Raw genomic sequence first — 25,819 nt, forward strand, 5'->3', positions numbered from 1 at the left:
CAAAAACGTGGTGGTAGCATTAGGAAGTCGAGCGGGATAAAAACATAAAACCCTAAACGTTTAATGAAGTAGGGCTGAGTTGGAAATTCTGCAGAAAATTCAACCTGTGCGATTTTCGATCGATCGAGTCTATTCTTCGATCGATCGAGCCAGGCCGAGAGTCCCAAGTACTTCTGCAGCCACTCGATTCCAACTTTACAATATTAAACCAACTTTGAGCAAGTCTAAAGAAGACACCATACAATGTTTTGATCATGGTTTGCCAACATTACAAATTAGAGTTCTAAATACATAAAATCCTAAGACCTTAGAACCTAACACCACCCATTAAAATTAAGCCGAAAGGGCCGGTCTCAAAAGAATGCATTTTCATTTCATAAAAACTACAAAAACAAATTACCTTCCACTGCCGATGAATTTGTCGGAAGTTAATTTATTCTCGTTCCAAACCATGATTTTTATTTCTACATAACCTTCAATTAACTCCAACTTAAATTTGTGGTTGAATGTCGGATTCTTACCACCATCTATATACAAATAAAACCAAAAAAATGTCAAAAAAAAGAAAAAAAAAGAAAAAAAAAAAAACTTTGAGTTTGAATTCAGATCCGACAGTGAATTTGGTACAAACCATTACAAGTTTTAGTGCGATACTTGGCACTAGAATATTCGAGGCACACATACGGGTCCTGCTTTGAAATCCATTCGGTGTCTTTGAGCTTGTTGCACCCAACAACTGCACCAAACCAAAAACGACATTGAACAAGAGTGACATATATACATGGAGATAGATGTGATTGGGGTATTAATTTTTGTTGTCGTTTTTGCTGTAATCTTCATTAGTTTAAAGCTATAAAAAGAAAGAAATTGAAGGGCCATAGAAACAATTACCAGTGACCTCAAGAATTTGGCCTTGAATGCCAATAATCGACATGATGGATTTGATTTCAGCAGCTATTTAGTTGGATTGTGATGAACTCTCGTATAGTATTACTGCAACGATTTAGTTGGAATTTTCATTAATATATTACGCGTGGGATACATGTTCCTCGAAGTTTTGTGCAAGACTTTTAGAGTCAAACAATGTTATAGGTATCTCTTCCAACCAAGTTTGGAAAGAGTCTTTCTCAAAAAAAAAAAAAAAAAAAGTTTGGAAAGAGTCTACCAGTTTAGCGAACAATTACGAGTTTGATGACCCCTGGTCCACTTCTAAGTTCTAACCAATCGACTTGGAATAGTAGTATACGCGGTATTTAAGCCAGCAAGGGACATGAAAGGTAAGGAGTAAGAAATTAACACTATATTTCACCAAAAAAGAATAAAAAAGAAATTAACACGCACAATATGACGTGGATAATGATAATTGATTAATTTATTATTAATAATATATTTTTAAAATATTTTTTTGACATTTTTTAAGAAATATTGCTAGAGGTAAATGCTATATACAACCAAAATTTTATAAATTAGGTGGGTACTAATTAACTTAATTGAACATTTTTCTTTGAATAAGAGATTTGAAATTCAAATTTTGTTTACAATAAAAATTTTAGTTGTCAAAATCCCGATTTGGATTTTATGATCCTACGATTTTACGATATCACCTGCCCAAAATGATCCGGTTCTTTCAAGGATCTTTGCAATTGTTTAGGATTGGTAGGATCGTACAATTTTGACAATCCCAAACGACTTTGGTTTCTTGTAATCTTCTTTAACTTGACAAAATGTTCAGTTGGACCTAAATGAAAAATAAAATCCCAATAGACCAAGTTTTTCCACTCTAATGTAGAGAGAGTGCCAGTTGGACCCAAATAAAAAATATCCCACTAAAGTGTTACATTTTGAGGTTTTTTGCTTCTTTAAATGATGCTTACAGATGGAAGTAGTGATGTATGATAATTATATCAATAAATATATAATTTATATAATTATTTAACATACTAATGTGTATTTTTTGTTTTTTTTTTCAAATAATGTTCGATCTTACGATTCACGATCCGATCTTACGATTTACGATCTCATTTATCTTTCATGATCCAATATAAGATCTCGATTTTGATAACCTTGATAAAAATCAATTAATATCTTGGTTTGATTATAAATAACAATCATTATGGAGTGAACATCATAGGTTAATACTACGTATTGTTTCAACTTATTATTTCGGGGTAATGTCTATTTTATATTTTTAGTTATATACATATGTTTTTTTTATACATATTTTTGGTCAAAACCCATATAAATTCACTAAGAATTTTACAATTATTAGTCCATATTTCAATTAATATATCAATCTCAAACCCAATATTTTTTTTTAATAATAATAATAATAATAATAATAATAATATTAATAATGATAAGTAAATTTCATTCACATATTTTTAGTAGTTTGTGGACTGGGACTGTGGAGGGTCTTAATTAAAAGTCAAAACAAAAAGCCTACACTTTCCCTCCTTTATCCTTTTCAATGATAGACTTAGTCGCGCACCTAGGTTCACAACACTGGAAAAAAACAAACAAAGAAAATAAATGAAACAAGCTTTGTTTCTCCCAAAAAAAAAAAAAGAAAAAAAAAAAAAAGAAACAAGCCAAACAATTGGAGATGAAAATCAGGGAAAAAAAAAAAAGAAAAGAAAAGAAAAAGAAATGAAGGGCGTGATCCATCATGGTTAAGCGCTAGCGGCTGGAATGAAAATTTCTGCCAGAACGAAATGGAAATCATAACTTTGATTTCTATAATAAAAAAATCCATAAATTGATATGACAACTTAAGTGATAGTGCCATATCATCTAGTTATTAATTAAATTCCCATCACTTTTTGAGGCCAAACTCAATTTGGTTTAGGCTTTAGAGCATCCACATAATTTCTTCCACTAAAATAGCATAAGCCACCAAATCTATTTGAATTATATGTTCTTTATATTCTTAACATTAATATCAAATTTCGTTTCAATTAAATGTTATTTACTATTAGGTTGAAAAACAAATATTGTATGCACTTTTTTAAATGTAAAAGTTTTAAATTTAAATTTTTAATTAATGACATAATTATTGGTTTCAGATCATTTTCAAATTTTGTAAGCATGTAAAATATAAGAAAATAATCTAATTCAATAGTTTTTTTTTTTTTAAAGAAACAAAAACACATACAAGGAAGAGAAAAAGAGGTTCAACACAAAGTGATTGATAGATTTGTTAAAATTCGCATTTAATAAAAAATATTAAATTGTATAAAACATAACTTAGAGTTATATCTTGAAGTATAAAAAAAAAAAAAAACCTTAGAGTTATATCAATGTTACTTAGAGTTAGACATTTTAAAATACAAAAACTTGAAAGAGAGTTACCTAGAACAAAGTTGAATTTGAGATTGCCTAGGCTTGAATGATTATTAAAAAAAAAAAAAAAAAAAAAAATTGCCCAGGCTTTTCACAAGTGTGGGGCACCGCTTGTCATAAGTTCCCATAAAATAAATCTGTACACCTTCGGCTTCCTAAGGCTAAAATCTTGATTGATCAGATGACAGTTACAGAAACCCATCATATCTCCTATTATCTCCTTTTGATTAATACAATTAAATCCCATTATAATGGTTAAACATCACAAAATCCTTTCCTCTCCCTCATCACTTGCTCTATAAATAGATTCCCACTTCTCAACTTTTTCATATCTCTCAATCTCCCACTCTCATATAGACACACATGCACACAAATCATTTTCCAATGGCTAGCGGAAATGTGTTTATGTTTTTCTTTCTTGCATGTCTCTTGGCAGTGACAAATGTGACAGCAACAAGGGACTTGTACATTAAGCCCGGACACAGGCTCGCAGCAACGCTTGATACCAGTGAAGGCTTAGTCCCTTGCTGGAATGCGCTATTGGAGCTCAAATCATGTTCAAATGAGATTGTTGTTTTCTTCCTCAATGGCCAGGCTGATATTGGTCCTGACTGTTGCCGTGCCATTACTATTATAACACACAACTGCTGGCCTGCCATGCTCACTTCACTCGGTTTCACAGCTGAGGAAGGCAATATTCTAAGTGGCTATTGTGATGCAGCAGCCTCCGTTCCATCCACAGCTCCTTCTCCAAGCCCACCAGCGCCTCAGGCCTAGTCTTTGGAGAGAAATATATATATATATATATATAAAGGTTGTACGAAGTGCGCAAAACTTTATGCAATCTATTAGTACTTCTTTAGTTACAGCGAGATGTCATGTCCCTCTCTTGCCTTTTGTTTTGGTTTGTTTTACTTAGAATTATTTCCTGGGAAAAATTGGTTGTCTCTCTGTCACGCTCCCTGGGCACATGCTGTTGGGAATTTTCATGTGGTTTAGTCTACTATGTAATAATTAATCTCGTAATAAAAACAAAATGTTTTGCTATATAAAACTTTGATCATCAGATGTTTAATACAAATCCGCTTAGCTTTTCATTTTACTCTCTACGTGTTCCAGCAAATTTTGAATGGCCGTTTCAACCAGATCTACTATAATTGGATCCTACCTATTTATGGTAAACATTGACATGACCGTCTCCCATTGAGTCAAAAAGTCACTTTTCTTGGGTATCAACAGTCCTAAACAACGCTTCAATAATTTATCTTTTGGAAAATTTTGAAACATACAAGATATAAGAAGGAAATATAATTTAATAGTAAATTTGTCATAATTCACGAATCCAATAAAAAGTTATTGTGAACAATATTGAACAATTATTTTATAAAATCTCAAATCAAATCACTACCAATAAATAAGTCCTGAAAGTAAAGATTATGTTTTCATTATTCATCGAACAATTAATTTATAACATCTCAAATCAAATCACTATAAATAAATAATTCCTGAAAACAAAGAGTATGTTTTCATTATTCTGATGGCTGTGTTATTTTTATACATCCTTTTCATTCCCATTGTAGACACATCCGAAATCACTCTAGTATGAATGTTAAGTTTGAGGTGGTGGATATGGAGGTGGAGGATAAGTTGGAGATGGTGGTGGATATAAAAGGGTGAGGCTAGTAGAGATGGCGGATAAGCTGAAGTTGAGGGCGGATACCATGTTGGAGAAGGAGAACAATTTGGGTAGGAAGGAGGGTCATGAACTTCAGATATTGGTGGGTACAAAGGGGCTCGGGTTGTAGGCGGTGTCTCGGATGGCAATGCTGATGGAATTTTTCTTTTTGCAAGTTTCTGCAATAATCCAATATATTATTCAGCTCCCATTAAAAAAAGAAAAATACCTCAATGAATTAATACAAGATTCATGCTATTAAATAATAATAATCCAATGTACTTAGTGTAGCTTAATGTCACTTACAGGAGCATTAGAATAATGCAATACAAGTTTCACTTCTCCTGACTTCCTGTAAGGGAGAAAAGTGTACGTTAATAGGCAAAATTCTGGTGAATGAAAAGGGTATTTTCCACCATATTTCCTAGAAATTTGGTAAAACCTGGCATATATGAATAGGGTTGGCAAACCTAGAAACTTTTCAGGGTGTCCAGCTAAATATATGAATATGTTTAACTTTACAAAATAAAACACACACACACACACACATATATATATATAAGAAAATTTCATCAAGATAGTTTCATATAATTAATTTAAAAAATATTTTTTCTTTGAATAAATCCAGTGTAATTATCTTTTTAAATTATATCAATCACTATAATTATTCTTTAAATAATTTAAATAAAGGCTTTCTTGTTAGATAAGTTAAAGATTAATATCAATAAGTGTATAAAAATAGTTCTAGAAAACTTAAAATTTATACAAATCATTTAATTTTAGATAAATTTCAAGGACGGAAGCAGTTGGGTTGGGGGGGGGGGGGAGAAAGTATAAATGAAAAAAAAAATTGGTATAGACCAAACTTAACATAAACTATTAATTAACATCATAATTATATTTGTGGAAGTATATCTAGATTATTCTTTAATGAACTATTACCAATTTTATTAATGGTGATTTTTCAAAAAATTATTTGATGGATTTTAGAAATTGGGACATAAAACTAGATGTTGAAAACATTGCATTCTCATTATGAGCTTCTAAATTATTTTGAATTTTTCTTAATAAAAAAAATCAAAATTGTACTTTATTTTTCCGTGATCTTACAAAGAGGTAACAACAATTAGTTGTAAGAATTTTATCCTATACATTTACCTAATCATTTAAATAATATTTTGACATAAGATTAACAAATTTCTCTCGTTTCTTAAAAATATAGCATTGCCATACAATTTATTACAGCAAACTCATTATATATTTATATATATATATTTATATATATATATATATAAAAGTGTATCTTAAAAAAAAAATTAAACACTTCACAATTTACCGTGTAAATTGAGAAATTAAGAATCATTCGATTTTATAATGCCATTATTTTATTAATATTTATTAAGCCATCAATGACCCTTATTACTTCACACCAAAAACCAAATAATAACACTTGCATTCACACATACGATATTAAGCAAAAATAGAAAAGAGAGGAGAGTGCAGGCAACAGTATTGATATTAAACCAAATAATAAAAAGCCAATTTTCAATTTTTCACAAAACACATTGTAGAGACAAGGGAAAGGAGAGATATTAGAGATTCATGACCATATCTCAACCGATTCAACTTAATGGATCAAACCAGAAGGGTGGAGAGTGTGGAGACATCAACAAAACATTCCCACCCTAAGCCATTAATGGCTGTGATTAGCGTGTTGAGGTGTCAGGCTTGGAGGTTGGAGTGGCCAACTCCCATGACAGATTGAGTTAAGAAAGAATAAGAGTTAAGAGAGCGAGACCGAGCTAAATGGGTAAAAATTGGGATTTACGATTTGGATCTTGTGATATTAGATTTAAGAATTTTTTTTTTTTTTGGTGTGTATATTTCTTTTTGTTTTATGGAATTTGGGTTTCTTTGAAGGTTATTCTAGTTTTCCTTGGGGCAATGGTGTGTTTAGCCCATATTTGTGCTTTATTTATTTATTTTTTGTCAATAATAATTTTTCTACAAATAATTCATGTTATTCTTGGGGCAATTGGGTTTCTTTATACTAGATTTGTGCTTTATTTTGTTGTTGTTATTTAGAGGTTATTGTAATTATTCTTGAAGCAACGGAGCAAAAGGGATATAGCATTTATATTAGAAGGTTCTATAAGACATTTAAAATGTACTCCAACCAAAATTTTATTACTGAAAGTTTCAAAGTATATTTTTATCCTTAATCATAATTTTTTATGTTTTTATTTGACAAAAGTTACATGCCACATACAATGCTTGCACATATGTTTTATTGTAAAATTGAGGTGCTTTTTCTATGTCCTTAAGTAATTATTTAGGTAGTTAATTTATAGGTAAATTGTATTGTTGTTATTTGTTCATTTAGATCCCTAAAACCAGATTGTTTAACCTAATATATAAACCAAGAGATTACTTGGATTAATTATTCAAATCTAGGTTAAACAACAATAAATCATATCATGCAAAGATGCGAAAAAGTAAATAACACACGATATGATGACTCAAGAAAATCGGTGAAACGAACCGTTTTATGATCAAAACCTATAAAGAATTTAACATAGCTATCATTAAGGTAAAAAAATCCATTATAAGAGAATTGAAGTTTTTGCAATCAGATTTAATCCTAAATCTATTGCTCACTTATGTAGTAACTTATTGACGTGACGATGTGTAAGCTCCGAATCTGCAGACTCCTTCTCTTCTTGTATTTACACCAACACAAGCCGCCTTGCTATCATGATAACTCTTATCAAACACTAATAATATGCCGTTATACATTTGGCCTCTAAATAATAATAGTAAGAACTCAACATAGAGGATACTATAATATTTAGTTTAGTGTATACTATTGTCTAGAATCATGTGTAGTCACATTTCAACCCCTTAACAGACTTATTTTGTAGTACTATGATACAAAACACCCTCTGCATGGAATGCAAAGCTTGAGACTAAGATAAGGTGTTTGATCAAACCATTATAAACCAAGAAATTCAATCCTGTAGTACCATAAAATAAATACTCTCTGCATGGAATGCTAAGTTCGAAGCAAAGAAAAAGTATATATTTCATGCTACTATGAACCGACAATGGAGGCCATGAGATCCAACCCTTGTATCCCTCTCCCACTAGATGTTTCAAATTAAAGGTTTTTATTTTGTAAACATGTGTAAACTAATCACATATAGCCTTGCATTTTATACAACTGAAAACACTTAGAAAAAAAATTCAAAATTCTCTTTAGATACATTTTCGTGAGTATCTCACGACTAAGCTCTTCTCGCGAAAATGAGTTAAGGCAAAATAGTGAAAACACAAAATTCAGACAGAAACTTTCATGACTATGCCATGACTATTTTGCGAGTAAAGCTTACCCACAAAAAGTTTTGTGCTTCAAAAGCATTTTTTGCGAGTAATTTTGTGAGAAAGTTACCCGCAAAAAAACCCGTGTTTTCAGTTTTTGAAGGGAAAATCTGAACAGTTTTCAACGGTTTTCATGAATAAACAATCACCATATGAACATGATAAATAGCATTTAATATCAAAACTGAATTCCATTGATGCTATAGCCTTAAAGTTCAATTTGACATACTTAAATTCAAATTTAAACAACATCATAACATTAATATCAATTTTCATCAAACCATAGTTTCAACAACCATGTAGAAAATTAAATACATATATAATCTTCTAACATTATGATACTATTATCTCTAATTTCAAAACTCACAAAACATGTTATACAGATTGGAAATAGAAGACTGCTCTGATACCATTTGATGGAAACATGCATGTACATAGCAGAAAATTAAAGGATCTACTTCATTCGCAATTGATAACATGCACTATGTAAGTTTCAGAATATAAGAACAAGAGAGTGTACTTTGAAGCGGTGAAATTCAAAACCAAATGTTAGAAGTACTTTGGAACACTTTTAATCTTCACTCTAATTCCACTTGATTCCAAAGAAGTGTGGTCTCACAATTAGTTATATGTGTATGTTCTAGAGAGAATGAAAGAGTGTCCAACACTCACATGTATACCAATTTTTGTATCTTGTTGTTCTTACAAAATTCGGTATGTTTCTCTCATAATAACTGATTATCTAATTGGGCTAGCATTTTGGGCATTTCCAATTGGGCTTTAGTATGTGGCTTGGAGTGGGACCAAAAGGGAACAAATAAGACACTAGCTCAAATGAGTTTTGGGCTTTTTTGTCAACTTTTGACAAGTTCAAAGTTCCCATTAATTATATTTAATACCACTATATAAATATAATTACACTCTAGGCCTTATTAATAAATTATATCCCAAAACTTTATTGTATATGCAACCACTTCATAAAATATTCGTAGTAATACAAAGTCATGAATGTAGACTGCCACTTTGTAAATTACTACATCTTAATATTTGAGTACCCAGTTTAATTCTTTAAGTTATTCATCATATATTTATGAAATCTAATTTCATAAATATATACTTTAGTAACTATTTACTAAAGTAGTTAGGCCTAATATTCTGAATAACAAACTCATTAAACTTATCTTAAGAGAATATTTTGTATCTCTGTTAAGAGACTATGAATTCCATCTTGAGAATATGTGTTCCATCAACACTAAATGTGGTAGCCCAACATACTAAGGTTTTGACCGTTACTTTAGATCTCACTCCTAATATATTAAAGTAACTTACATTTCATGATCAGGTCCATTATTCTCTTAGAATTAAGAGTTCATGTAAATAGAAGTTAGATTTATTATTCATTTGACAGTCATTAGGAGAATAATAAATCTCACAGCGATCCAGTTTAATATGTCTTAACTCTTAAAACATAACAACGCATCAACTATAAGTCTCTACTTCCATGATCAAGACAAATCGTCTTAGTTGATATGTTATAGTATTCGCAGATAAAACACCTAATTTTATCACTAACTACGAATTAAAATTCTGAGTTTACAAATAACTTGTGATTTATATCTTCTGTGACTTTTCACATAAATCACATTTTATGCATCTCATGGAGTATATGATAATGTCCGAATATTCATGTTACAATTATTTTAGATAATAATAAAACAATTTTATTAATCACAACATGAAGTCATACATAATAACATACATAACATCATACAATAGGATTTAAAGGCACTAATCCTAACAGTATGTTATGATTCTAATGTCCCATATGGATTAAATGTAAGTTTAACCATGTGTTTAAAAGTTTTTGGACACCCTTTCCCTTGCAAGCCGGTTTTCAAGGATGAGTTCTATTCATGGGTTTCTAACATTTGGTATTAGAGCCAACCATCATGTCAAGTAATTAGACATAGTTCATTGAGTATGAGATCAAATGAGTTGTGGTTTAGTGTCGCTAGAGTGAGTTGTGGACATCGGTTGCAGAGCGTAGTGGTATGTTATGATCTTGATGTCCCACATGAATTAAGTGTAAGCTTAACTATGTGTTTAAAAGCTCTTGAGCTCCCTCTCCTTGTAAGTCAGTTTTCAAGAGTTAGTTTTACTCATGGGTTTTTAACACACTTAGTGTAACCATAGTTTAGAAAAAATTGCTGTAATTTAGTGAAGTCACTTGGCAAAACCATAACTTTTAAGCCCAACTTTTATATTTTAGTATATGATAAATTGGATGTGTTGAGTTCAAGTTGTAACTTTAAATTATGTTATACCATCTAATATTTTTTAATTAGATGCAAATTTGAACAAATCTACTATTAAATTATATTTTCTTTGTATATTTTCTAGAATTGCAAAATTTTAAGTGATTAAAGATCAATAATCATATCATTAATAAATTGTTTAAAATGAAGTTTTTAGAGTTTAAAATAATACATAAAATATGAGTTTATGGATTAAAAGGTAAATAATATTTGATTGACGTGAAAATTGATATGCTTGTTAAGAATATATGGGACATATAATCCAACGGTAAGATTTTTAAAATATGATTTCAATAACAAGTTATTGGGTGATGTAATATCGTTTAGAGTTACACCATGTGTCATTTGAACCCAACTCCTATTAGATAGTTTAATTTTAATTAATTAAAAATTTTGATTTTTTTTTTTTTGAGAAGAAAATCGTATCAGTTTATTAATTCATAGAAAGAAGATTTAAGACATAGCAGTTATGAAGGAATGGACTCCATCCATACAAAAATAGGAAAAGAATGCTTGAGACTTATCTAACTTTTTGATAACATAAACATTAGATAATTTGGTTCCACATTTGAGAATTATTAGAGTCTGAAAATTCCAACATTTTCTCATTCAAATTATTATCAAATAGATATTTTTGTTACTAGAATTAATGCACCAACAAAATCCTTGTATCTTCCCCCAAAGAATTGGAGGAAAGGAATATTCTTGATAAAATTGCTGTTTTATAGGAGAAATTATTAGGTTCATTAGGATGACTGCTGACATGATCCTCTTAACTAATGAGACAATATCATTTATGCAAATGTGTGAATAAGCATCTTAATCAGTACAATGAATAAAAAATAAAAATTACCAGGTAATGTCACATTTGCATAAATAACGATATTTTGTTGGTTGGAAGGTTAGGGAGGACTACGTCAGCAGCTTTCTTAGTGGACCTAATAATTTCTTGTTTTGTAACGAGAAAAATGGGATAACGTATGTGTTAATATAAATATTGCAAAAAAAAAAAAAAAAAAAAAAGGAAAAAAATGCCGAAGCAACAGGAAAACATAACCTCCTAAAATTCAATAATATATTTTTTTGAATCGAAAAATTCAATTTTACAAAGAGCTAAGTCTCCACCATCATTATTAAATTTTATATAAGGATTAGATGCTCAATCGATCTCGACCGTCCATCCCATCTTATCCTCAATACGACCAGTTTGAATTCCTTTTAGCATTGCACACAATTTCTGGGATACTGCTTCCGCTCCTGTTTTATATTCAACCCTGCATTTCGACAATCAAGTAGCAATGTTAACAGTGCCATGAACTAAAATGTTGTAAATAAAATCACCATCCAAACCTAAGATTTCACTAGAAAAACAAATACGTAGCCATTCATATCTACCTTATACCCTGGTAAGTTACACTACCAACAGGGTTAACAACCACTGCAGTTCCTGTGCAGAAAACTTCATCGGCATCCATCAACTTCTCTACTGGAATAACACGTTCCTCCACCTGATACAATGGACCATTGAAAGTGTCAATGTAGTATAATATTGACATTCATATGCATGGTAATTAGCCTCCATTTTTGTAATTTTTGTGCTTCATATTAACATTCATATGCTTGGTTTTTTTTTTTTTTTTGGAGAAGGATATGCTTGGTAATTGAAGTATGGGCACAATCAGATATATCAAAATTTTATTTTTATTATTTATACTTTTATCATATTAGTCCTAAGAAATTAAAAGGGTAAATTCCACTAAACTATCCTGAGGTAATTTGGGCTAATACCACTTAGGTCCAAAACTTTTCAAAAATGACCAACTTGATGCTTAAAAGACAAATTTGTCACCGACTCCATTAGCACATTTACTTTAGCCCAAATCCTTCTCTTCTCTTCATCCTAGATCCAAACCCTTCTTTCCCTCTCTCTCAGACCTCTGGCTCTTCTTCTTCTTGTCCTCTCTCTCTCTCTCTCTCTCTCTCTCTCTCTCAGCCACAGCGACTCCCTCTCTCTCACCCACACTCACAGGCAACTGAAGACTCTCTTTCATGGCCAAAACCCATGATTTTCCACTACCATATTCAACTCTCTCTTCAAATCAGTGCCATGGAGACATTTGGCTAGGGATTTTCGAACTTCGCATCACCATTGCTGCTATTGTTCCTTGCCAATAGCTCTAATTTGATGCCAAACGTGTTTGGGTCTTCGTTTTTGGGTTTGGGTCTCTATTTCCAGGTTTGGGTCTTTGTTTGTGTTTGGGTTTGTGTGCCAAACATCAAGGGAACATTTAGCAAAGACCCACGAGCTCTGACACCACCACTGGTGGCCGCCAATCTCTATCCTCTTTCTTTGTTCTATTTTTTGTTTTTTTTTCTTAATTAATTAATTAATTTATTTCTCTTTTGGTTTGGTTCTTTGTTGGTTTGGGTCTTGGTCAATTTAGGGATTGGGTTTTCTTATGTGATATAAGGATTTGGTGATTTTTTATTTGGGTTTGAAAGGGGGTTTATGTATGGTCATTTGCAGATTTGTGGGTATTTTTTGATTTAGGGTTTGTCTCAAAATGACTTTAATATGGTGATTTTGTTCATGTATGCATATGAATCTGTGTTTGATTAGTAATTTGGGATGATTTTTGGGGGTTTCAAGTTTTAGAATTTATATAGCTATATGTGTATTAGTGTATGTTTGTGGTCTATGACATGGTGCAATTGTAGATGATTTTTGCTTATATCCATGCTCATGTTAGTGTGGTCACAGTGAATTGAAATCAAAGATCTTAGCATGTAATAAACATTTGCTATAGAAGAGAAAATATGAGAGAAGAGAGTGAAGAGAGGGGAGGGGTTTGAGATGAAAAAGAGAATAGTGAATAGAATGTGAGAATAAAGTAACTGTGCTAAACGGACTCAAGGATAAAATTGTCTATTAAGGACCAAATTGGTTGTTTTTTAAAAGTCTTGGATCTAGTTAGTATTAGCCCAAACCTTAGAGTAGTTTAGTGAAATTTACCCAAATTAATATTAGCTCCTATGGTACATTTTGCATGGGAAATTAAATTTTGAGCAACTACTTGTCTTTTGTCTTAATTGTTCATACATTATGCTTCATTTTTTTCCTTTTCCTTTTTGGAGGTTTTGTTTTGAGTTATTTGCATTTGGATGAGAGTTTAATTATTGCTAATTCAACGGAATAAAAATTACAACAAAGGAAAGTAACAGGGCCCTGACTCTTAGTTATAACATGAGCATCTATGTTAGTTTTTAACATGGTTCATGCAGCATATGTTGCTTTTGAGAACATTGTAGCCAAGAGTGGAGTTAGGGTTTTTGTTTGAGGGGGCCAAATTGTGGTACTAATATATCAAATAAGAATTAAGACAGACCATCACACACATGTAAACACACATATATAACCTTAAGATATTAATAATAATAGAGCAAGACATAATTTATAAATATATATTGTATACAAAATTAAATATAACTTTGACATATGTTTATTCAAGAGATAATTTTTAGGAAAATTTATCATCTTTGAAACTCCAATGAGTATATAAAATGTGTTTAGTTTGATATAAGACATGTACAAGAAAAGAAATTGAGTAAAGAAAAACTAAATTTTCATTACAACTATTAGACCAACTGACAAATTCTATTTTTTTAAAGAGCATCATTCACTAGCTCAAATTTTTTTTTTTGTTTTGGGGGGGGGCACGTGTATAGTCATTGTCCCACGCCCCAAGATGCAGTTGAGTAAGCTCAAGGGTACCACCCGCCGGACGATGGATTTGGTTTTTAACTCAAAAGAACACACTATGGTTCGAATCTTGGTTGCATAATTCCTTTGACTTATGGTTCGAATCTTAGTATCGGTGAACTTGGTTTTCTCAGTGAAAAAAAAAATTTTCTTGATTTTCTTTGCGAATTTATATTTCCAGTCATAATTACATTAAAATAATAGTAAATTTTTCTTCCCATAATTTCCCGTTTTAGCTGCATCCATTGATTAACAAAAGCGCACATGACGAGCCTCAACTATATACTTACTTTCCACATGAGGTTACAATTTTTTTAACTTGTAGGTGCAGGGCAGATTCGAAATAGAGAAGGTCTTATATTGACATTACTGCCTGACTGTTTCCTTAATTACATCTTTGCATCATGGCTCCACCGGCACCCTCAGTGCAAGAAGCTACTATCCACAGGTAATCGGAATGATTCATGAATGCCTTTGTTAAGAAAGTTGGGAATACTATTCATTTGAAAGTTTTCTTTGCCTGGAATTGCTTTCAAAATAATAATAGTTACTTCCATGTATGGCACAAACCTATTAGCAACTTATTTTTCCATAGTCTTTATTTCACATATTGTTTTTGTAATTAAATGCAGTAATTATGGTGAAAAGTACGCTGATGTCAACTGGGATGAACTTGGATTTAGCTTAACTCCAACGGATTACATGTTTGAGATGAAATGCTTTCAAGGAGAAGACTTTTCACAAGGAAATCTCACTCCTTATGGGAAAATTGAGCTTAGCCCAGCTGCCGCAATCTTAAATTATGGACAGGTCAGTAGCAAATGCAACTTTTACATGAGAGAATTGAAGCATAATAAACATGAACTACAACTCTTTTTGTTTATTAATCAGACGTGAACAACTTTATCCAACTGACAAATGCATGCATGGTTGTGTTTAGGGATTGTTTGAAGGCCTTAAGGCATACAGGAGAGAAGATGGTCATATCGTGCTCTTCAGGCCAGAGCAGAATGCTATGCGCATGAAGATGGGTGCAGAAAGAATGTGCATGCCATCACCTTCTGTCGAGCAATTTATTGATGCTGTAAAGCAAACAGTCCTTGCCAACAAGCGTTGGGTATTAATTCATCCCCACTACCTTCAATATCCCCTTGAGTTCCATTTAGTACTGTCTTTTTGAATGAACCAATGTTCTTGTTTTGAATTCAAACATATATAGGTGCCACCTCCAGGAAAAGGGTCACTATATATTAGGCCTTTGCTAATGGGAAGTGGATCGATTCTGGGAGTGGCGCCGGCACCAGAATATACATTCCTAGTGTACACTTCTCCGGTTGGCAATTATTATAAGGTGGGTTGTGCTATCTGAGAAAAACTTTGATCCTAGAAATAGTGACTGCAGGAAATTGTTGTAGGGATGGCTCTAGCAGTTACAATGGAGAATAAAGTAGTCATGGGAAGAAATGAGTTATACAAATGGAACTTGGAAGGTCCTTTATTTGTGCACTCTTGATTCTCAAAGCAGTATTATTGAGTAACTCATGTTACGCCATACTGATATGCCTAGCAAAATAGCTAGTCCTTTTACCTACACATAAATTTAGAGAGTTTAAAATTGTCATGAATAATGTACACATTTCAATGAGCTTCACTTAATTGAATTTTTTTCTGCTACACATAGATCCATAATAGTTGAGATTTTCTTCACACGTACTTCGTCTGTATATATATAATAGGGCACTGGCACGCCTGTAAACTTGATTGTTGAGGATAAGCTTCATCGAGCTACCCCTGGTGGAGCTGGAGGTGTCAAGACGATCGCCAACTATTCACCGGTGAGCTACTCATTTTGTTCTATCTTGAGGTACCCATAGGCATCCACTAGATTTCTGTGTTAGAATTGTTATTTATAATGCCAAAAAAATGGTGTGTATTCAAGTTATACTTGATATAATTTTAAGTAATATTATATTATTTAATTTATTTATTTTTATTGAATGTGAATTTTGCCAAATTTACCATTAAATTTTATTATTTTTATTTTATTTTTTATGTTTAAAAAATCAAAACGATCAAAGATAAATAACTATGTCATCAACTAAATATTAAAAGTTCAAGTTTTTGTAGTTTAAAACTATACATTAAAGATAAGTTTATGAATCAAATTCAAAACAAAGTCTAATCAGTGTGAAATTTGACATACATATTAAAATTATAGAGAACATATAATCTAATGGTGAGATTTTTTAATTATTTATACAATAAAATGTTATTAGTTGATGTAATATTTTTCAAAGTACAATAAAAAGTTTTCTTTTGGTACTTACTGGCTAAGCATTGGGAACAACCTTAAAGATCATAAAGGGTTTGATATAGAATTTATTATTTGTCTTACGTGATATTAAAAAATAGTAAACTTAATCATTTAATCCATATTTTGGAAAAAGTTCTTTTTAAAGAGGAAGTTTGCAATCTAACGGTCATATGCCAAATCAGCAATCAAACGATGAAGTTTTAACTAAAGACTGAAGAAGGAATAAACAGCGTCGTTTGATTGACTTAAGATGTGTCACTAGACGACATCGTTTAACACTCACTCCTTTTAATGTTCAAAGCTACACGATGTCGTTTGTTGCAGATATTTTATGACCAGCTTGGGAATCCAAAGCTAAAAGATTAATTTTATAAAGCTCTATAAATAGAGCACTCCTAGATTGTAATTCATGAGTGCTTTCCAATATAATTTCTCACATATATTTTCATTTCTTTCAAGCTAGAGTTCTCGCACTTTTGCTCAAGTTCACCTAAAAGCTTATCATCTTTTGTGTATGATGAAACAATTGCAATAATTTATTTGTTGTGTTCTTAAAGTTCTTTCTTCTTCACATGAGCTTATAATACAGAGGAACCAGTTTTTCGTTTCTTTCATATATCTATATAGGTTCTCCAAGCACTCACTCAAGCAAAGAGCAAAGGATTCTCCGATGTCTTATTCCTGGATGCAAAGACTGGACAAAATATTGAGGAGGTTTCAGTTTGTAACATTTTCATTGTGAAGGTACTAACAATGGTTGTTGTCACGGGCAATACTAATTATTTAAATCAATTTTACTTCCGTAAACATCAATTAAAGCTTTCTTTAGTATGTGCATTCCATCAACAAAGTAAAATGCCATATTATAAGGACAAAGTTTGCCAAACCTTGTCCATATTATAATGTGGTCTATATAGTTGTCAATAATTCTAGAGTAAAATAAATTTTCATGAAATTTTCACAAGTAAAATGTTGTTAATAGTAGATAATAAGACAATATTAAAAGCAAGCTTAGTATTTATTTACTCAAAGACTAGTCTTCTCAACATTCTTATCATCCTATTTCTGTAGGCATCATTTCTATTTACATTGCCCATATGTTGTAGGATAAAATTATTTCAACTCCAGCTACACTTGGAACTATTTTGCCCGGAGTTACGAGAAAAAGTATCATTGACATTGCCCTTGATTTTGGCTTCCAGGTGATAACTCTTCTTCTATAATATGATTCGAATTTGAACTATTCATGGTTTATCAGTTCTAGCCAATATTTGGGTGTTTTGGTTTGACTAATCCTTATTTTGTTCACTAATCAACAATAATAGAGGAATCATTGGCACAGAGTCAAAAGTGGATTATGATCCAAAACCATTAAAAAAACAATCCACTAAACTCACAATTCTAAAGTGTTATATTAGATTATATGATATGATATACCAATTGGGGAGAACATGCCATTCTGANTTTTCTTCACACGTACTTCGTCTGTATATATATAATAGGGCACTGGCACGCCTGTAAACTTGATTGTTGAGGATAAGCTTCATCGAGCTACCCCTGGTGGAGCTGGAGGTGTCAAGACGATCGCCAACTATTCACCGGTGAGCTACTCATTTTGTTCTATCTTGAGGTACCCATAGGCATCCACTAGATTTCTGTGTTAGAATTGTTATTTATAATGCCAAAAAAATGGTGTGTATTCAAGTTATACTTGATATAATTTTAAGTAATATTATATTATTTAATTTATTTATTTTTATTGAATGTGAATTTTGCCAAATTTACCATTAAATTTTATTATTTTTATTTTATTTTTTATGTTTAAAAAATCAAAACGATCAAAGATAAATAACTATGTCATCAACTAAATATTAAAAGTTCAAGTTTTTGTAGTTTAAAACTATACATTAAAGATAAGTTTATGAATCAAATTCAAAACAAAGTCTAATCAGTGTGAAATTTGACATACATATTAAAATTATAGAGAACATATAATCTAATGGTGAGATTTTTTAATTATTTATACAATAAAATGTTATTAGTTGATGTAATATTTTTCAAAGTACAATAAAAAGTTTTCTTTTGGTACTTACTGGCTAAGCATTGGGAACAACCTTAAAGATCATAAAGGGTTTGATATAGAATTTATTATTTGTCTTACGTGATATTAAAAAATAGTAAACTTAATCATTTAATCCATATTTTGGAAAAAGTTCTTTTTAAAGAGGAAGTTTGCAATCTAACGGTCATATGCCAAATCAGCAATCAAACGATGAAGTTTTAACTAAAGACTGAAGAAGGAATAAACAGCGTCGTTTGATTGACTTAAGATGTGTCACTAGACGACATCGTTTAACACTCACTCCTTTTAATGTTCAAAGCTACACGATGTCGTTTGTTGCAGATATTTTATGACCAGCTTGGGAATCCAAAGCTAAAAGATTAATTTTATAAAGCTCTATAAATAGAGCACTCCTAGATTGTAATTCATGAGTGCTTTCCAATATAATTTCTCACATATATTTTCATTTCTTTCAAGCTAGAGTTCTCGCACTTTTGCTCAAGTTCACCTAAAAGCTTATCATCTTTTGTGTATGATGAAACAATTGCAATAATTTATTTGTTGTGTTCTTAAAGTTCTTTCTTCTTCACATGAGCTTATAATACAGAGGAACCAGTTTTTCGTTTCTTTCATATATCTATATAGGTTCTCCAAGCACTCACTCAAGCAAAGAGCAAAGGATTCTCCGATGTCTTATTCCTGGATGCAAAGACTGGACAAAATATTGAGGAGGTTTCAGTTTGTAACATTTTCATTGTGAAGGTACTAACAATGGTTGTTGTCACGGGCAATACTAATTATTTAAATCAATTTTACTTCCGTAAACATCAATTAAAGCTTTCTTTAGTATGTGCATTCCATCAACAAAGTAAAATGCCATATTATAAGGACAAAGTTTGCCAAACCTTGTCCATATTATAATGTGGTCTATATAGTTGTCAATAATTCTAGAGTAAAATAAATTTTCATGAAATTTTCACAAGTAAAATGTTGTTAATAGTAGATAATAAGACAATATTAAAAGCAAGCTTAGTATTTATTTACTCAAAGACTAGTCTTCTCAACATTCTTATCATCCTATTTCTGTAGGCATCATTTCTATTTACATTGCCCATATGTTGTAGGATAAAATTATTTCAACTCCAGCTACACTTGGAACTATTTTGCCCGGAGTTACGAGAAAAAGTATCATTGACATTGCCCTTGATTTTGGCTTCCAGGTGATAACTCTTCTTCTATAATATGATTCGAATTTGAACTATTCATGGTTTATCAGTTCTAGCCAATATTTGGGTGTTTTGGTTTGACTAATCCTTATTTTGTTCACTAATCAACAATAATAGAGGAATCATTGGCACAGAGTCAAAAGTGGATTATGATCCAAAACCATTAAAAAAACAATCCACTAAACTCACAATTCTAAAGTGTTATATTAGATTATATGATATGATATTCCAATTGGGGAGAACATGCCATTCTGAGGGGAAAAATTATGCTGGGATTAATTAGCTACTATTAGTGCCCTCCCCCCTCCCCAAAATTTTAAAAATTTCTTTAATTATATGTATAATTATTCAAAACTTTAAAGATATAGCTAAAAAAAAGGAGTCCCACCCCCCAGTTTCCTTTTTTTTTTTTCTCAAAAAAAAAAAAAAAAAAAAAACCAAATCCATCAAGTTAAGCCTATCATCAAAAGTACATAATAAAGTGGACCAGTGAAGAGTTTTCAAAGCCAAAAAGAATAAAAACTACATGTTCACATAGTGAAGTTGGTCAATACAGAGATCAAATTCATATAATCTTCTTTGCTAGAGATCAAATTCATAGAATTGTTAGTTATTACCTTGGAACGTCAAAAACTAAACAAGATGCATATATAACTGATAAATCCTTACCAATGGAGTGGGCGAACGTGTACGAGAGAATATATATTTGGTAACGATAAAAACGGCTGTTTGGATCGGTAAATACACTGGAGCCTTCTTATATATCCTTTCTCCGATCAAAACCAAAACGCAACCCCTTTTACCTACTTCTGTCTGGTACGTGCATCTTCAACAACAATGGAAAAAGCAAATAGCAAATGGTTGAAGAAGTCATTGTTGGCAACCCCTTTTTTTTTTCCTACTTTGGTATCTATAAATAAAATAATGTTGGTCCTAAAGACGGCTGCAGCTACTTAAATAAAATAAAGAATTATGCTAGGAATACCATTTTTAGTATAATTTTGTGTCACAACTCGCCACATGGTGAGTTGTGATTAGTAAGGATATGTCAGTGGGTTATGTGGAGACATACTTTTACCAATCACAACTCGCCATATATCCTTACTATAATAGTAACGATAAAAATGGCTGTTTGGATCGGTAAATACATTGGAGCCTTCTTATATATCCTTTCTCCGATCAATACCAAAACGCAGCCCCTTTTCCCTACTTCTGTCTGGTACGTGCATCTTCAACAACAACGGAAAAAGCAAATAGCAAATGGTTGAAGAAGTCATTGTTGGAAACCCCTTTTTTTTTACCAACTTTGGTATCTATAAATAAAATAATGTTGGTCCTAAAGACAGCTGCAGCTACTTAAATAAAATAAAGAATTATGCTAGGAATATAATTTTTGGCACAATTTTGTGTCACAACTCGCCGCATGGTGAGTTGTGATTAGTAAGGATATGTTAGTGAGTTATGTGGAGACATACTTTTACTAATCATAACTTGCTATATAGCTAATTGTGGCATAAAATTGTGCCAAAAGTTACATCTCTAGCATAATTCTAAAATAAAAGAGTAAATGACTGACTTGTTGTAGAGATTGTTTTAAAAGGTGTGGTGCAGATTAAACTATGGAAAATGAAAAGTCGTGGGAAAAAAAAAAAAATTGGTAAAGGTGATGTCTTGATGAGACCAAACATGATATTGACAGGTGAATGGAGGGAATAAAGAGAAAAAAGTTTTAAATTTGTATTGACTTAGAAATTAACGTATACATAAATCCACATTTATGTTGAAAAATGTGTTTTTTTGCAAAATAATTTTTATATTTTAGTTAAATTTTCAATTTTTACTAATTTAATATATTTATTTATAATTTAAATAATTATTAAATAAATTATGACATCATTACAATATAACCTCGGTTTAACATCGACTTGACCTTAAAAATTCTGAACCTCTTTCTTGTACCGTTTTTTGAACGGTCTAAATTTTAAAACCATACCTAGCATTACTCAAAATAAAATTCCTACTTGTTGGAACCAAATCTAAAATAAAATACTACTAGGTAGCCTGTGTGATATATAGAATAATTAAAATAAAAATCATATACATTTATTAGTTTTGAAAAGTTTTACGTCCACAATAAATCATATATGGTAAGTTATTATTGGCTCTTATTTGAATCCACAATTTAAATTACTTTTTTTTTTCACACTTATAATAATTTATCACTGAAAATTTATTGTGAAAATATTGTGGACGTAATATTTCTCATTAGTTTACTGTATGTATTTGGAATTATTGTTTCAATAATTAGAACTGCTAACTCTGTAAGTCTTCAGCCTTTTGTAGGAGAAAATTGGCCTTTGCCCCTTTTGCGCAAAAAATCTAGCATTTTGCCCCATTTTTCAAATTAATTAGGAAATGCCCCTATTTTGAAACTCTAAAAAAAAAAAAAAAAAAAAAATTCTTGAGTCCTATAGTAGCATTTTAAGGAGCCTATAGTGACATATTAAGGATCTATAGTGGCGTTTTGGAACTCGAGTTCCATGCAAGTTATTTATTTATTTTTACCTATACTCGAGTTCATGGATCTCGAGTTCTAAAACGCCACTATATGCTCCTTAAAACGTCACTATAGGCTCCTTAAAACGCTACTATAGAGCTTAACTCAATTTTGAGAAAATCGAGTTTCAAAAGAGAGGCATTTCTCTAATTAGTTTGGAAAATGGGGCAAAATGCTGGATTTTTTACGCGAAAGGGGTAAAGGCCAATTTTCTCTGCCTTTTGTAACCCAAAATGAAAAACATGATCATAAAATAGTATACCAAAAAAAAAAAAAAAAACTTAACAAAAGTTTGTGCTATATGTATTCTAGTTGCATTTTCATACTCATATTCCATTGTGGTATCATAACCTCTTTCATGATATGTTATTGAATGACTTTTCATTTTAATTTTCCGTTCCTATACTACCAATTAGTCTAATGTGAGTGATTAGCCAAATTTCATATTGCTAGCATTAACATATATATATATATATATATATAACTAAAACATATAAAGAGCAATATGAAAATGCAAAAAAATAAACCAAACCAAGCTAGACACTAAGAAGTGTGTAGGAAGAGGAAAACCCAAATACTGGGTGAAAAAACCTCTCCCCTACTCATTTCGTTGGAAAATTCTTATTAGCATGAATACATGCGAAATGTGATACATAAAAGACTGTGAACCCTCCAAGTTCATATCAACCTATGTACTTGAGCTCTCGAAGCTCTAGCTAAGAATTGGCTTTACCAAACATTTTCTTTATTTAGTTGACCGGAAACACCGTTGAACCACCATCAGAAAGCCACTAAATTGATTTGGATTTGAAATGTCTCTAGTGGTTTCCAAGCCTTCAACAAAACTCACAACACTCAGTATATGGTGATGGAGGTGAAGGTGTAAAAATTTCTCTAAATGATTTAGCAATGGTGAGAGAAATTGAGAAGAGAGGTTGGTAGAAGATTTTCCTCTAGACAAAGGTTCTCTATTTCTCTACAAAGATGGATGGGATTAAATGAACTCTTTCTCAATGTATATACTCATATTAGACATGGCAAAACGGGTCAGAATTTTCTGACCCGACCTAACCGACCTGAAAAATACTTGACCCGAACCCGATTTTTTTGACCCGAAGAAAAAATGGGTTAACCTGTGACCCGATCCGTGTTTTTGTGGGTCAACCTGACCTGACCCGAACCCGAACCATTTTTTTAAAACATTTTTTTTATAGTAAAAAAATAGTGAAATTAAGACAATATTGGTTTAATTGTTTATTATGAGTTTTAAGCACACAATTGATACATTTATTTAATTGCATTCAAATTAATTGAAAGATAAATGGTTGAGCATTCTGTAATGAGTAAAAAATTTTAGATATCAAATAGTAAAGTACATGCCAAAATAATTTGGTTACAGTAGAGTTAAAAACATAGATTTAAAATTGTAGACATGTGTGAGAAACATTCACAAGTGTGAGAATAGTGAAGCAAAGAATGAAATTAACATAAATTATGAATGCTTAGACCTATTTTTTTTAACAATTTATGTCCAAAATAAATGGTTTTTCAAAATAAATTGTGATATTTTCTAGAGTGTATGTTGCTTAACAATGATATGATATTCATAAAAGAGATTATGCATAAATAAGTAAGCAATCAAATTTTAATATATATCTCAATTGAAATAGAATGCCAACCACAATTAATAATAGATTATAAAATTAATTTTCAAGATTGTAAATTTCTTATATGTTTTTATTCTTTATCAAATGAGTTATCCAATAAGTCATTTGTAATTTTGTTTTATATTTTGGAATGTTGATATTGTGTAGAAATAAAATTTGTGTATTTGTTTTACTTATCTTTGTATTATTTTGTTTTAGATAGCAATGTTAGGATTTGTATAATTTTAAAATTATTGAATAAGTATAAATAAGTTTAATTGAGTTCATTCTTAATATAAGTGGTGAATTCAAAATAATGCATTTTACATCAAGTAATTTGTTGCATAACTTTCCAAATGGCAAATACATATAGTTTTCTTTATTAAAAAAAAAAATCATGTGAAAAATACGAGTCAACCCTGTTGGAAATTTAGACCCCTTAAACAACCAGATTGCGTAGCCTAGATTAATTAGCCAAGTTGTTACTTAGTCAAATTAAGCAATTCTAGGTTAAAATAATCCAAACAATCATATCAAGAATATAAAGCAGCGGAAAATAAATAACACAAGATATGATCACCCAGGAAACCACACGGTAAAAACCTGGGAAGGATTTGACCCACCGATCCTCAAGGCTAACCTAAATTCACTATGAAAGAATTGAAGTTCGTACAAAAGGACTACAAGCTCCCCGCTCGACTTCCTAATGCTACCCACCAGTAAAACTTCCTGACACGACCACGCGCAGGCTCCGAATCCACGGACTACTTCTTTCTTGAATTCTTCAATCAGCTACAAGCTCCCCGCTTGCTTTTCTTTTAATCTTCAATGGCAACAACCTTGTTGATCATCAAGATGTAGAAAATATCTCTACCTTGAAAACCCTAAGTTTATGTGAAGGAAAGCTCATCTAAGATCTCACAAGAGATTCACATAAACAGCAAATATGAGCAACAAAGACTTAGAGAGGTTTGGGTACAAAACCCTAAAAATAAAAGGAGGCACAAGAGGCACTCTAATCTCTCTCTTCCAAGTCCCCAAAAACGTTCTAGGGTTTTCTTTATATATAAGAGTGTTTTACTTGATCCCCAAGATGTTTAAATAGAGTTTGGGCTGAACCGGAACTCTGCAGAAAAATAAATCTGTACGTGGTTCGATCGATCGAGTCTAATTTTCGATCGATCGATCCTTACAGATTTAGTCCAATAAATCTGCAATCACTCGATTCCAGTTTTACAAATAAACATACTTTGAGCAAGCCTAAACAAGACTAAACAACCTGTTTTGATCATGGTTTGCCAACACTACACATTAGAGTTCTAAATACATAAAATCCTAAATCTTTAGAACCTAACAATCTCCCCCTTTGGCAATCCGTGACAAAACACAAACTAAAAGCTCAAAGTTTACAAAGTAAAAGCCCATTACAAAAATAATGCTCATAACAACAAATCCAATCTTAACTACTATCCATCAGTTGCAAGTGTAGACAGCAGCTCAATTGAATCAACCTGTATATTTCCTGAAACACTCAACAAACGCATAAA

The 25,819-nt window shown here is 31.4% G+C and overlaps 1 protein-coding gene and 2 long non-coding RNA genes across 3 annotated transcripts; 2 read left to right on the plus strand and 1 right to left on the minus strand.

Annotated features, from left to right (window-relative positions):
* Positions 1–333: 333 nt before the first annotated feature.
* LOC136062778 (uncharacterized) lies at positions 334–978 on the minus strand. Its single transcript, XR_010624496.1, has 2 exons — positions 892–978; positions 334–736 (listed from the first exon to the last, which is right to left on the minus strand). It is a non-coding gene; the product is annotated as an uncharacterized LOC136062778 (long non-coding RNA).
* A 13,819-nt stretch (positions 979–14,797) lies between these two features.
* Positions 14,798–18,045, plus strand: LOC111990237 (branched-chain amino acid aminotransferase 2, chloroplastic). Its single transcript, XM_065762324.1, has 8 exons — positions 14,798–14,915; positions 15,100–15,277; positions 15,408–15,584; positions 15,687–15,818; positions 16,204–16,302; positions 17,409–17,525; positions 17,888–17,983; positions 18,040–18,045. Exons 1-8 carry the CDS (start codon positions 14,872–14,874, stop codon positions 18,043–18,045), a joined length of 849 nt encoding a protein of 282 aa, XP_065618396.1. The 5' UTR covers positions 14,798–14,871.
* Positions 18,046–18,287: 242 nt separating this feature from the next.
* On the plus strand, positions 18,288–20,066 carry LOC136062777 (uncharacterized). Its single transcript, XR_010624495.1, has 3 exons — positions 18,288–18,382; positions 19,489–19,605; positions 19,968–20,066. It is a non-coding gene; the product is annotated as an uncharacterized LOC136062777 (long non-coding RNA).
* The last annotated feature ends 5,753 nt before the right edge of the window (positions 20,067–25,819 follow it).

Source organism: Quercus suber, unplaced genomic scaffold, assembly GCF_002906115.3.
Source record: "Quercus suber isolate HL8 unplaced genomic scaffold, Cork oak 2.0 scaffold_452, whole genome shotgun sequence".
Classification (NCBI taxonomy): domain Eukaryota; kingdom Viridiplantae; phylum Streptophyta; class Magnoliopsida; order Fagales; family Fagaceae; genus Quercus; species Quercus suber.